The sequence below is a fragment of the Mytilus californianus genome, unplaced genomic scaffold (assembly GCF_021869535.1).
Source record: "Mytilus californianus isolate M0D057914Y unplaced genomic scaffold, xbMytCali1.0.p SCAF_1, whole genome shotgun sequence".
Taxonomy (NCBI): Eukaryota; Metazoa; Mollusca; class Bivalvia; order Mytilida; family Mytilidae; genus Mytilus; species Mytilus californianus.
This window is the reverse complement of record NW_026262581.1, coordinates 121168183-121184110: the sequence shown is the minus strand read 5'-3', so window position 1 is coordinate 121184110 and position 15928 is coordinate 121168183. Positions and strand designations below refer to the sequence as shown.

General features: G+C 31.3%; 1 protein-coding gene across 2 annotated transcripts in view; it reads right to left on the bottom strand.

The window, feature by feature from the left end:
• Positions 1-15422, bottom strand: part of LOC127711615 (von Willebrand factor D and EGF domain-containing protein-like) — a 252338-nt gene extending 236916 nt beyond the window's left edge. For both annotated transcript variants that reach the window (XR_007986813.1, XM_052217718.1), the window contains exon 1: positions 15314-15422. Coding sequence is in view for 1 of the 2 variants with exons in the window: in XM_052217718.1 (XP_052073678.1) it covers positions 15314-15383 (70 nt within the window). In the remaining variant the exon portion in view is untranslated. The remainder of the gene's footprint in view (positions 1-15313) is intronic.
• Between the last annotated feature and the right edge of the window lie 506 nt (positions 15423-15928).

Genomic DNA, 15928 nt, shown 5'->3' with positions numbered 1-15928 from the left:
GTAGTTTGGGGTATTGCTGTCAAATTTAAGGATTAAATTAATCTAGTTCAAAAAAGCTAGAATTTGCAGTTCAGACTAAATTTGGATAGTTAACTTTAAATTATTTTATAACTATATTTTCAAAGCAACTTGAATTTTCATCCAAATCTACAGCTATCTTCATTATATTTTTATCTTACAAAAAAACCCAGGTTATTTGGTAATTTGGTTTATTGCTGTCAAATTTAAATATTTAAATTATAGGTTTCTATCTGAATTTTGTCAAAACTGAAAATTTTAGCCTTTTTTTACCTATTAACTAAGTCCTTAAATTTGACACAATACAATAAGATAAATATAAAATAAAGATAGCTGAAAAATTTGATGAAAATCCAAGCTGATTTGAAAAAGTTATAAAATTTTAAAAATGACACCTTTGTTTTGTTAAAACAAAAATTTAATATAATCATGATAATAGAACTTTCATAACAATCCTTGATAACCTTTTAAAAAAGGAAATGTGTTCCAAAGTTACAGTAAAAATTTATTTTAATCAAATTTAAATAAATTTTTGTCAGATTTAAAGACATGGCATACAAGAGGCACTTTAATAAGGTTTAATTAATTACATCAGTACATGTGTGTTTTACAGGTAAAAAGAAAGCCCTACTTTTCTTAAACTCGTGTATTACTTATCGAATGTAAGACAGAAAGTCACAGGACAAAAAGTCACAGACAAAAAGCCACAGGACAAAAAGTCACAGACAAAAAGCCACAGGACAAAAAATCACAATTCAGTTTTGAGATTATTTTTCTTTAACAAGAAAACACTTATTTAAAAAAAAACATTTTTGTACTTTTCTTGAACTTTAGTATATAAAGCAACTTTGTAAACAAAATTTATATAAAAAAAGTATTTATAATGATCAAATAATTGTTATGAAAACAAAATGTCAAAGTGGGTTGGTACTTAAACGGCTTCATGGTGCCAAGAAATATATCTTTTGCATGATTAAAATTTAATAAATCTTTATTTATCAAGTCTAATGAACAATTTTCTCAACTGTAAAATAAATATATGTAATAAAAAGTAAATATTTAAAGATCTTTCTCTAAAATATTCAAACAAGTGTATACATATTATTTGTGACTTTTTGTCCTATCAAATTTGTGACTTTTTGTCCTATCAAATTTGTGACTTTTTGTCCTGTGACTTTCTGTCCATTTACCTACTTATCTAGTGAATTCAAAAGGCCTTGCGATTTAAGTTTAACAGGATGTTGCAATTTTGAATGAATGTTATTTAGAATTTAATACTCTCTGGTAGGTGTGATCTTTTTGCCCCAAGCAGGAGGTATTGCTTTATACTTCACCACTTTAATCAGAAGGACAATTTTAATAATTTCTTTAATGTTTGATCCCTTTTTGATATATTCATATAATATATATCAACATGTCGAGACTAGTCAAGTAAAATGTGAGCACAAAATCTGGTCTTTTCAGACTGAGCAGTTTGTGGTGTAGATAATGAACAAATCCAAAGTGATGAAGAAGATGACCTTGTAATAAGAGCCTATGACAGTTCTGACAGTGATAATGACAATGATGATAATAATACTAAATGATGAATACCGTAGAAGTCAGTGGCGGATCCAGAGGGGGGCGTAGAGGGCGTACGCCCCCCCCCTTTTGCTTGCACTTTTTTTTTTTTTTTTTTTTTTGTAAAATGATTAATCAGACTAGACTTCGTGAACTTTGCCATTTCCCGTGTATTTAATTTTTATGCGACAATTCTTTACTTATAAAGATATTTTTCGCTAGTATTTAGTGTAATATATTATTGATTATGTCAAAGTCATGTGATTCTCTACGGTGGAGCTGACCAGTTCGTCGAAAAAAACGTCACTCAGTCAGTTTGAAATTCAAATCACAGTAACACATTGCTTAGGCTGAGGATGACAAGCACGACGCCTTCAAAGCGACAAAGTATTGAGCAAGAACGTATTGAATTCTATTTCACAATTCCACCCAACAGAAAGTAATACTCTATTACACTCTCATGACAAAAAAAGTTCCACAGCAATATTATATTTACCTACGAAAACATGTTTAACCCCACACGCCCCAGCCCATTAATAACATTGCTGAATAGTGATCCCCAGTCAGTAAGCTATAGATATAGATTTAAAGTCTAAGGTACGGACCATTTGATCTGAGGGGGCAGTCTGAGATTTTTAAGAGAAAAAATTCTGACCCTGATTTTTGCCTTAAACAAAAATTCTGGCCGTATCTGGATTGAAAACAATAATCTTGTCCACTTTTTTGCTATTAGAAAAAAATATTTTCAACAGAATTATTTAGCATTAAATGAACATGATGAATAAAAAACGGGCGTAATTTTTTTTTTGGGGGGGTTAAATTGCATGTGAATCCCATATCTGACCGGAATGTCTGTTTCGCCGAACTGATATACTGAATACTTTTTCAAGGCCCGACTGCAACCTGCCTGCTGGGTGTGGCCTATATGTCTCCATGTGTCGACCGTCATTCACAACTTCATTGTCATTTCCGACTAATTCGTAGCCTTTGGTTGATTTGGAACCCCTCACTTCCTTTGTTGGGTAAAACATTTCAACCAAACATTTGGATGAAAATTGCTTGTTTGTCTTTCTTCGTGTCGGTCGTATTGTAAAATTCATTGAATAGCCATATATCTTGTTTACAACAAGAAATCTGTGAGGTTATGCTAACTAACCATACAACAAACGATAATTTTCCATGTCCATTTTTTACTGACAAATCCCACATCAAATATATTAATTAGTACATAGCTTTGGATCCATCCAATCATTTCATAATAGACAATTGGTGGAGAGAATACGGCACCAAAAATGTCCAACCCCTACACTTTAACTATAAAATGCATTTTACACTTATTTTATGTTTTTTAGCCATAAAAAAAGGTCAAAAAATTTTTTTCGCCTCGCTCCGCTCAACTTTATTACTACGCCCCCCTTTCCAAAATCCTGGATCCGCCCCTGGTAGTAGTAGTGGCAGTGAAAGTGAAAGTGAAATTGAAAAGGAATCTTATTTGCCTTCTTCAATTAAGGAGGAGATCATTTAAAATTCCAGACAAATTCAAAGACTACTAGATGTGGTATGATTGCCAATGAGACAACTCTCCACAAGAGACCAAATGACACAGAATTTAACAACTATAGTCTGTTTGATTTATGTCATAGAATAGATAGGACATATACTTATTTAGTAGATATTTCATATAGGACAGAAACTTTTTTTGGTATATTCAGAGCTTTTTTTAAGGGAGAAATATGAATTGCACCGGTCCCAACCCCCAATAAACATTGACCAGTCCCTTAAAGAAATCCTTAAAGAACAGTGAAGGCAACAAAAAAAAAACTTTGGAACAGAATAAACATGAAAAAATACTTTGATATAAAATTAAAAAAATATGTAAAAATTTGATTAGATATTTTACATGTATAACTGTTTAACAAATGTAAAAAAAAAAAAACGAATTCATGGATAGTGTTTCTGCACAAAAAAGCATGATTGTCAAATATAATTCTGTCCTCCCATAAAGCCGAATTACCTACCCACTGTTAATTTAGAATAGTCAGATTCTAAATTAAGCAGCAATTTTTTTGAAAAAATGTATTCTACCATACACTTCATACATGTTAATTGTTTAATATTGCATGTATCATTTATTATAGTCAATACCATATTGTCATCTGTTTGGGCTCCTGTGTTGGCAATAAAATATGCTTATGTATTGTTTTGTTTACTTTATAACAGCAATATAGATACAGTTCACACATAGTAGCATTATTTTTCAGCTATCCAAATACATTGTAGCATGAAATGTAGCCACATGCAACTCTGATCATGTTTTTTGTGTTTTAACATGGGACACACACTTTTTTACTAGGTAAAGTGCATGGGACAAGCATATTTTTATTCTGCCAGTAACCATGGGATCAAGAGAATTATTTCAGACAATTTTCTTTTTGCACCGGTCCCATGCATCAAGAAATTTTGACCGGTCCCTAAAGAACTTATGCCTAGTTCGGGTATAACTCTTTGCGTTGTAATTATTTATACTGAATGTACTATTAGTTACACAGTGTGCTAGTGACCTAATACGATATCACTATCACACTGTGCGACGGATATATCTTACCGACTATCTTAACATGTGGTATTCAAACTAGCGGATTAAAGTGATCAAGGCTTCAATGTTGAGAACCTACTTTCATTGGTCCATATAAAAACAAATACCAATAATAACAATCTGTCAGCCCTTGATGTGATTTCTGCATTTCTTTTCAATCGTTTATCATCCATTTCTTCATCTGTTTTCTGGGTGAAACGTTTCAAATTTTTCTTCAACGTCATGTTGTTTTTATAAAGGGACGTAACACTGCTACTAACCGTGTATTAAAATAAAACACGTCCACTAACCCAATTGTAAATATACAGTGTCTCCACCTGTTCTCTTTTAACAAAAATATTCCTAGAAATGTATAGGAGGTAAAATAAATACCGGTTTTGTACAGTATGTAATGTGATTGTACATGACAATGATACCCCCAAAACAAACTTCAATCAATCAAAATACAACAAAAGTGCAACAGAGCAATAACATTTAATAGTATTATACAAAAAAAGCACCCCTCTAAACGCAATAATAAAAATGGGGTCTTGCAACAACCAATGGACTAATTAAAATAAAGTTCTGATCTTTGGCAATTCTGATGATGCTGTAACTTTAGAACACAGAGGTATTATTCTATGAAATCTGATAGCAATGGTATCATATTGATTGTCAGAATATTCGTTGTAATACATAAGTATAAAAGTATGAATAGTTTGCATTTATTTTTAATGAGAACAACTTAATATAGAACATGTCTTCTTTTTTTAGCGTGGTACTATCTCATTTAATCCATTTTAAATTCATACTTATATTCAAATGATGATGAGTGTAGCCTGGAAACAACAACAGATATAAATTAAAATTCTCACCAATCAACGTCAATACGTATTAAGCAAATAGAAGCAAATTGTTAGACACCAATACGGATACTTAACATTAACTTTCAGACAATTCGACATTATCAATACAGAGTACAGAATCATATAGATAGCAATACACCTGACATAGGAACAGAAACTTGGCTCGAATTAAGTACCAAAAATATTGAAGCGTATAAATATAGAGAAATGACTTGAAGGGTCGGGAGGGGGTGGTGTACGTATTTCTATAAAATCAGACTTTATATGGGATGAAGTGGAGGTATTTGACTAAAAGATCAATCTAAAATGATTAGAGCAATATATTTTATTAATGGAAGCAGATCACTTTATGTATCAGCCTTTTACAGTCCTAAATCATCTAACGAACAAAGCTTAAACTGACCTTTTATAGCCGACTATACGTTATGGGTTTTTCTCATTGTTGAAGGCCGTACCGTCTCCTTAAATTGCTTACATCCATTTCATTTGAACTCTGGTAGATAGTTGTCTGATATTGGCAACCATACCACATCTCCTTATTTTCATATAAAAGCATCTGTTAAAAAAAGCTACTCAAATTAAAAAAATACAACATTATTAATTGCAGGAGATTTTTATCTCCCAGGGTGAGATTTCAAAAAGATAACAATTCAATCAAAACAGATTGACTAAATGAATCAGCAAAATGTTATAGATTAAAGTAGTCTCAATGCAAATAGTGTTTAACAATAAGGAAAAAAGAGGGAGGATGATTGAATGGTTAAAAGTTCATAAATGCTCTACTGCATTTTTCCAAGAAACACATTTTGAAGAAAACGTAAGAAATGAAAGGGCGAAAAAGATATGTAAAAAGTAAAATCACAAAAATACTGAACTCCGAGGAAAATTCAAAACGGAAAGTCCCTAATCAAATGGCAAAACCAAAAGATAAAACACATCAAACGAATGGACAACAACTGTCATATTCCTGACTTGGTACAGGCATTTTCAAATGCAGAAAATTGTGGATTGAACCTGGTTTCACGTTTTCAGTAGTCATCATGATGATTGTAGCTTAAAGAGTTCGAAGGGGGTAGCCTTTTAATAATAACAGTAACGGTGCCAATTTTTATGCACCGAAGTGCATTTCGACAATTAATGTCTCTTCAGTAATGCTCAAGACCAAAATATCTGAAAATCCAAAACCTAATAAAAACGTTGAATAATAAATGGATATAGGAAGATTAATAATCTTATTCATAAGTATACTAATGAAAATAAAGATAAGGATTGCCAACTATTGTGTGACGTTTTAAAAGAGAAATAAGGGAGATAAGTATAGCATATTATAAAAATAAAAAAGAGGCTGACCTAGGACTAGGTAGATAATTAGAAAAAAACTAAACTAGGTTAGAGATGAATTACCACATGAGGATTAACATGCAGAAAGGGAAATAAAAAAAATTGGAAGCTAATAGATGTAGGACACACGAACAAAATGCAAGAAGGCACAAGTAAGGTCAATGGAGAAATGGGTGAAATATGTCTTTTAGCGCAGATTCAACCTACTCAAATTACTAGGACTCGTTGTTTGTTTGGTTAAAATTGTGCAATGAAACTTATGGAGAATCACAGCAAACCCCGATGTTTATTATTATTCCCATTAACACTGTGGCTTGCCATTATACAAATCAACAGGACATGTTCTTAAAACCATCTTAATTATAAATTAACTGTTTACAAAAAAATGAAATATTCGAACCACTATAGATTTTCTACCACAGGAATAGATTACCTTTGCTGTATTTGACAAAAGCTTTCGGAATTTTGTGTCTTCAATGCCCTTCAACTTCTTACCTTATTTGGCCTTTTATACATTTTTTTGATTCGAGAGTCACTGATGAGTATTATGTAGACGAAACGTGCGTCTGGTGTACACAATTGTTATCCTAGTATCTATAATGAGATTATTTATGACATACCTTTGTCCTAAGTGGGTCTATCAAACATGTCGCAACCAATATCTAAAGGCTCTAAAGAGCATGTGTCGCTTACCTAGGTCTATGTACATATTCAAATAAGGACACTCTCATTGAAGACGAGAATAGAATTCATGACAAAAATCTCTTTTATGTTGATCTTATATTGCTGATCGTTTTGTCTGTTTAGTTTTGCTCTTAAACACAAAAGAAGGTAAAAAATATCCTCATTTAAGGGCATTCACTCCAATAAAGAGTGGCAGTCTACTAACTATATCAGCAAAATTTGACTTGTTTGTAGATCTTGCCTTGCTGATCATTGCTGTTCTTTAAAGTTTCTGTTTATCTATTATAACTTTTATCATATAAGACAAAACGCAAAAAAAAATGGTAAAAATTGCCATTAAAGGACAATAACTCCAATTACTTGTCTTAATTGTAGATCTTGTCTTGCTGATCATTTTTGCTTATTTAAGTTTCTATCTATATGTTATAATTTTTAAGATACAAGGCAAAAACGCAAAAAAAATTGGTAAAAAACGTCATCAAAGGGCAATAACTCTTATAAGGAGTCGGTTGACGATTTAGATCATTAGACTTATTTGTAGATCTTGTCTTGCTGATAATTTTTGCATTTTAAAGTTTCTCTGTATCTATTATAGTTTTCAAGATAATAGGCAAATATGATAAAAAAAATGGTAAATTTGTCATTTAAGGGTAATAACTCCTATAAGAAGTCCACTAACGTTTTTGTCGTAATTAGACAATTGGAAGAGTTCAACGTACTGAACATTTCTACCCCTGTCAGATTATCTCTATTTATTACGACTTTCAAAATATTAGACAAAACTTGCATTCTGCCCCTATGTTCTATATTTAGCCATGTCGGCCATCTTGTTTGGCAAGCGGGGTCATCGGACACATTTTTTAAACTAGACATATTAATGATGATTTTGACCAGTTTGGTTGAATATAATCCAGTAGTTTCAGAGAAGAAGATTTTTTTTAAAAGTTTACTGACGACAGACGACAAACGACGAACGCGAAGTAATGAGAAAAGCTCATTTGGCCCTTTTGGCCAGTTGAGCCAAAAAAAAAGAAGCAATAAATGTGTCTTACAAAGATTCCATTAAACCAAAGTTCGAAGTGATGAAGTTGGAATCATCCCTTCGAAAATTTTACGGACGCCATCACGAGATGGTTGACCGGTATGGAATATCTGTTTCACAGAAGTTGAAGGATATGTTCCACTTGTTGTAATCACAATCCGTTCTCTTTTTCTCGAATGTGATATACCGAACAAGACTTGTCACCGAGTTTGTTCAATTACTCAACATACTGTAAACTACTGTTGCATCTAAATCACACCTTATTTCTATTTAACTCATATGCTCTTACAAAGATATTACATGAGAAAAAGATGAAATTGTATGATTCAGACAATAATAGCATAGGATGAAACAATTTTGCAATATAATTGATAGTAAAAGTTTTACTACAGTCCTAGAATTTATTCAATGTTTAAGGTTTACTTGTTTGTTCATTTAAAACCATGAAGAAACAATTAATCTCAGAAGAAAAACAGCTTTTTACAGTTTATATTGTGTATGATATATAGTTTGAATATTTGTTTCAATTGCAGTTCAGTATAATGTCTAAGGAAGTTAAAATATTTGAACTGAACATTTATGTGTCAATGCATTTAATATTTGATAATTGGCAAAGGCTTTAAAACTGTTAAAAAAAAGATATATCCATTCAAATCGTTACAAACTTATATTGAATAATACAAAACATTTGACGTAAAAGATGTTATTTAAATTGAAAATAAGTTTACTGGTGTTACATCATCAAGAACATATAGAACAATGTTTTTTTCTGGCATTAATTTTATTTAAAATATTTACAGTTGGTGACAAAATGGTGCAATGTGTTTTGTTTTTGAAATATCGTAATCAACTATATAAATAGAGAAACTATGTTTTAAGATTTGGAATAATGGGCGAAATAAATAAGATCTAAGTAGAAAAACAAATACATTCTAAATGTGCCTGTCCCAAGTCAAGAGCCTGTAATTCAGTGGTTGTCATTTGTTGCTGTATATCATATCTGTTTTTCGTTCATTGTTTTGTGCATAAATCCGGCCGTTATTTCGGGGCCTCTTATAGCTGACTATACGGTATGGGTTTTGCGCATTGTTGAATGCCATACGGTGACCTATAGCTGTTAACTTCTATGTCATTTGGTCTCTGATGGATAGTTTTCTCACTGGCAATCATACCACATCTTCTTATTTTTACATGAACTGAGCAGGAAAGGACACTTTATAAAGGTATGTCAGATGCCCAAATTGAATTATGCTTCATTTCCTAAAAGCATACATTGCATTTTTTTCAAATGCTTTATAACATTTGCGTGCATTAAAAGAGTATTTTTATTATTTTGTTATATTTATGCGTATTTTTTAAACTGGTAACACAGCTAATAATATACTGATTATAAAGGATGAATATGTCGAAATGATACCTCTGAAAATTGGAAAATGGCTTAACGCCATTAGAAATGGCGGATTTTGAAAAGTGAACAGTATTCGTGTATATGAGAGAATGGTGATCCCTTTATTATGATTAAATACAAGAGTCAGCTAGTACTTATCATGAAGGTGGTAATTATGATTATCTTTTAAACTTATATAAATATTTAGAACACCTAGTCCAATCAGATTGCTTGATATTACATTCTAAGTTGCATAGTACATAGAATCAAATTCATAACAGTGTAGAAGAGATAATTCGTTGGAGCGCTCAATTCACCAATTGACTGGATCAGATCAGGTAACCGTTTGTCTGTTACGCCTACTTAATACGTTGTTTTTACAAAGGACATTTAAACGTACGGGGTCACCAAAGGTTTCTTAACGCCTGTAAACAAGTAACTCGAAAAAAAATACTACAGGCGTATTCATTAACATTGAATATTTTGACATTCGTCAACGACAATCGATAATCAAATTATTTATCATACCGCACGTTCTTTAAACATTTAAATAAAATTTTACTAGCTTCAAAGGTAGTAATGAATGTGTAAGCAATAACCTTTTTCGGATTTAAATGCGATTTTACAATTGTCGCTTTCTAAAATCCTTATCTTTTAAATTTTATCTTGTCTAAAAGTATTCATTTTAAGAACGAATGCATGATAACTTTAAATCGTGGTTGCAGAACCGTATTCCTGAGTTCATGATTACGCACATACCACTCATTTGTTCTGAGAGTGCGTTTTATTTTAATTTAATTTAATTCATGTGTGTGTGTGGCGGGGGGGGGATTAGTTCGTTTCTTATGAACATACAGGAATAATATTTTTTAATCTCAGTGTCGTATTTCTTTTTATCCCTAATTCTAAATTGATATGAATTAGTTTTTTCACCTTTTTTCCTGAAAAAGTATGTTTTCCTACGAAACATAAATACATTTAATCAGGACGGGTACACTATCATTCATTGGCACACTAACGTTCCCTCTAATATAAATGTTTGATTGCATAATAAGCAATATTTATTGACTTAAAGAATTGACCAATCCATTGAATGGGTTGCAATGTATGATGGACTACTATGTACTTTATCGAGAACACGCGCGTTTTTCAGTGACCTTCAACTCACTTTTTCTTCTTTTGTGTCTACGTTTAGTATTTGTAAGAGAAAAATCAATGATAATCCCTTTCTTCATGGTTAAGTACGAGTTTTAGCGGGTACTTATCATGAAGAAAGGGATTATCATTCTCTAAAAAACTTAGAATGTTGTAACGTGCTCAAGGCTCAAATGATCTCTTGATTCGTTGTATTCAAGAATTTGTTTCATTGTCAGTGCAAGGTTATAATTAATGGATGACTTCCTTTTAGGCATTTTATTTCATTTATGGATTCGTTTTAGTGATGTACACTAAAAATAAATTGTGTATTTTAGACGTTAGATGATACAACAGTACGATGAAATAGTAGGAGTTGTATAAGTTTACTAATTGTGAGTATGAATGTTAATCATGTAATATTTTAATGAGGAATTATCTTTTTGTTTATTAGTTCAAATCAATGAATTCAAGACATGAGTTACAACTAAATTTTGTTTCACAGCCAATAGAGGAGTCAAGCTTTTTACACCAAATACTACTTCATTGTGTGAAGTAATTAACTAAAACTAAATGTTCATATAAAATGCTTTTTATATATATTCAAAAGTTAAATTAAATTTCTGCATTTTTCTTAATCTTATCGGATTATTGGAAATTACTGTTCTTACCAACAGCGGAAACAGTAATCTGAGTTTTGGTAAGCGTATTAGCTAAAGATTTAGGTCATATTTGATTTTAATACTTTTTTTGCATCGCTTTGATATTGTTTAATTTTTTAGTAAGTTTGAAGTTATAAATATTCTTATAATAACATTAATGGTACCAATTTTAGTGCACCAGTAAACTTCGACTTATTTTGATTTTGTTGTTTGTTTTAAGATTAAACTTTTAGTCAGTTTCAATCACAAATCCTTTCAAGCTGATAAATGTGCTTCGGGCACTTGTAACTCATTTATAGAAACTCTTTGTTTTGAACTGTAAATAGGCCTAAGCAATAGGATAATCCCTTACTAAGAACATGATTTACTTTCATTCTTCACAATTAAGAAACACCAATTCCTACAAATTCATTGGCTGAGAGCACTTTGCTATATACTAAATAAAGCATAAGGTGTATGCTCAGATTAAAATAACAAACGGAGAGCTGATGAACTGTAACACCTGATAATTTGTAGTTTATACTATTAAAACGTTTAAACCCGCTGCATGTGTTTTCACCTGTCCTAAGTCACGAACCTGATGTTCAGTGGTTGTCGTTTGTTGATGTGGCTCATAGGTGTTTCTCGTTTCTCGTTTTTTATATAGATTAGACCGTTGGTTTTCCTGTTTGAATGGTTTTACACTTGTCATTTTTGGGGCCCTTTATAGCTTTCTGTTCGGTGTAAGCCAAGGCTCCGTGTTGAAGACCGCACTTTGACCTATAATGGTTTACTTTTACAAATTGTGACTTGGATGGAGAGTTGTCTCATTGGCACTCATACCACATATTCTTATATCGATTAGACAAAAAAACACCCTGTAACAGTGTTACAACCTATGTGTTACAATTAATCTGTTTAGTATGAGGCTTTTGGTTAATTATTCTACTACCAAGATATTATGAACACATTATTTAATGCATGGATAGATAAAAAAAATGTAAGTACAATTCTTAATTAGATTGTTATGATTCAACTGCTGCAGTTATCAGGTCGGGATATTTCCAGAGGTGGATTTAAGTAAGGGGGATATGGAGCTTCATACATGGTTAGTGCATAGACTTTTTACATGTGCTACTCCTAACGTGGTCAATTTTGCCCCCTTCGTTTTCGAAATACTGGATCTGTATCTGATTTCCTTATACGGATATGCAATATTTAGCATTCTTATGCTTCCGCCAATACATGTATCAGTGTTTGTTTACAAATAATGCTTTTTTTTCTGGGCAATTGACCGAACAATCCACTGAATGAGTTGCAATGCATGATGGACTACTATGTGTTTACAATTGTTTATAACTGCATGACATACAATACAATTTTTAACACATTGCCGTAAAAAAATCATCTTTATACCATATTCATTTGTGTTTACATATATGGTACAAAATAAAAATCGACATGTTTTACATTTGATATATTTTTCTATAATTTAACGATATTTCTCTGCACATTTATTGTTATTTCAAGTGAAACTGTTGGGTGTGCTGATAAAAAGAATGTTTAAAACAAATTCCATTTAAATTTTGTTGAAAGAAAGTTTAATTTTATGTATCGAAATGTGAAACAAGTGATTATTTAAATCCCCACTGCAAGGCCTCTGACAGACTGAGTGAGCGTAAAATCATTGTTATCGAAAGGTAAATGATTCGATTTAAAAAAATATAATCATTACGGTTGTCCACACTGTTATGGGACTACCTCTATTTTTTGTACTATGCATAAATGCCCATAAGGGTAAGATTTTGTTGTATTGTAATCTATATATCAAGGGAAAAAGTGCCTCAGGCTATTTTGGAATATAATTTTGTGTCCTATTTTAAAGAAGTGTATGGAATTATTCTTCACATTGATTTTTATATATCCAGGGGTTTAACAAATATTATTAAAAGACCCGATACTATCATTTAAATAAAAAATAAAAAGTATGATTCTTGATACCTTGATTAAAGTACGAACCAATTTCATTATTGTCGTCATCCTTCATCCATGCAGTTACTTTGTACACAACAAAAGTATGTACTATGAATCCTTTTGAAGGGAAATTCAAGCAACTTGATTGGACGAGGATTTGTAATGTATTTACTTGAGAGAAAATAATAATGTCTCATAAAATGTTGTGATGGCGATCTTTTTTTAAACGTTCTTAAGAAACTTTTCCTTTCATCATGAATTGATATATGATACACCTAGTCCTCTATGCACGATTGTTTTTTACATTTATTATGAATCCATAACATATGATCGATAAAACAAATAATTCACTTACTAAAACACTTCCCTTCTAATTAACGTTCATGATTTTGTTGAACTTTACTGATAGTGACCTCAATAAACAGTCTACACAGAATCATGGAGCACGTGCAAAATAAGTGAGATACTAGTCATGCAATAGAGCAATGTTTAATTGTTTTCATGTATTTCATGCATTTCTATTTGTAAATTGAACTTTGTCATAACAAGCGTTAAATGATTTGGTGTATAAAAATTTGTCTTTCGGAATTAATTTACGCTATCTAACTTACAACTTTGTTTACATTTTTGTAGTCTCGTGGCTAAGGTCATGTTAAACGGAAAAGATATCGGCGAATTAAAGTACGGGAAGATAATAATTCACCAGCAGTACATTTCTGAAGATTTTAATAAGATAAAGGATTATCTTTTAAAAGAATGTCCACGTAAACGTGTTTTTATAGCAAAACCTAACCATTCAAGTATATAAAACAAATTCAATTTTTTGTTTTACATTAAAGGTATCCTATGACTTTCATAAGATTACTCGAGTTGTAAATAGGAGCTAAATTGGAAAGTCAAGGGAAAGGTATATGATATTAAATGAAGTGTTCGGGGCATAGCCCCTCGCACTAAATCGTTAATTACAATATTGTAAAGTGATCAAGGCTCGAATAAACTTCTGATTGGTTTCGATCAAGAACTGATTTCAATGTCAGTGAAAACGTTATAAAAAATGCACGATTTCACTTTCAAGCATTTCAGTTTTTGTAATGTAAGGCATTTATCCTTAGAATCTTTTCCATAAACTATGTGAAATATTTCTCCTCCTTTTAATTCAAATAGTACTGTTTTGTGTGAGGTTGATTAAAACTGAAATACTAAAATAAAGATTCAAACGAAAAAAATTGCATTTGAAATTTAAATTCGGTAAACTACGGTTGTATTTTATATATATCATACCCATATTTCTTAAAATTTACCAGTGTTTACTTGTAAACTGATTGCGCTAAAAAGTAATAATCTACGCGCAAATGAAATTATCTTTACCCGCAAATGAAATTATCTTTACGCGCAAATGTAGAGGCAATTCACGCAAATGTAATGCATCGAATTGTTTTCTAACATTTTTCTCGATATACTGAATGACGGTCGAGAAATTAAACTATTTGGTTGATAAGTATCATACTTGTACTAGTTTTAAATAGTTATACTACGCATACGTTTACACTAAACTGAGTTTTTAAAACTCCCTCAGATTCACCCGATTTAACTTACTTAAACTATCATTATTTTTCTTAAAATGTTTTTTTTTCAAATTGAAAATCACAATGACCCCTATGATTGTCATTTTCCATATGTGTAGTGTGGCTTTTCGTAAAATATACACATGAAGGCCGTACGGTGTCCTATAGTTGTTAATTTCTGTGCAATTTGGTCTCTTGTGGAGAGTTGTGTCGTTGGCAATTATACCACATCTTCTTATTTTTATACATAATTATCATACAGAGATTTTCCTAACCAATGCTAAAAGATTTCTCTGTATAGATTTAGTAAATTATCTTTATATGGTCTATAAATAATCCATTAACTTTCAAAAACTACTGCCTTGACGTTTAAAATAATAGTTTCTTAGCACAAGGAAAAACGTGTGAAAGGAAAGTCTCAGTGATTTAAGTTCTGTTTTGAATTGAACTAATTAGAAAGATACATGATTCCGTTCACCTTAAATTGAATTTATCTCATGTTTTATTTGAAAGGAAACACACTTACCAGACTCCTGTGAAAATACTATCGAAAAATATACCAACAAAAAAGGTAACAAACTAGTAAGCCTTGCCATTATAGTCTGAACTAATATTTAGAACCAGGAAGAGACGATTAAAATATACCTATCACTTGTGGCCTATTTGCACGATCAAATATTTAAATCTTCAAATATACTCGAGAGAACGAAAAAGTTAAAACAATTTAATATATTAAGCTTTAGAGTTAACTAATTATTTTGTCTTTGTCTTTCTTGGGAAGCGTTTACAACGATAATTCGCATGAAAGTAATATTGAGATAAGCATTATTTATTTTTCTTGTGTTTAATTGACAGTTATTGCTACGAGTAAAAAAGGGTACGAACATTACACGCAGCAATTATTTGTCAAAATGGTAAATTTTCGAATAATGATTAAGATTTACTTAAATGGCTAATACCGCAGGTTATTGAAAGCGTTTAACGTAAGTGTGTTCATGTATTGTTTTTCGAATACAAACACATTAATTTTAGTTCAAGGTTTGCACACATCTAAAAAAAAATGTCGGGAAATACCAAGGGGACCTTTCAAAAAGTCGAGATAAACTGACAACGCCATGGCAAAAACCGAAGACGACGATAA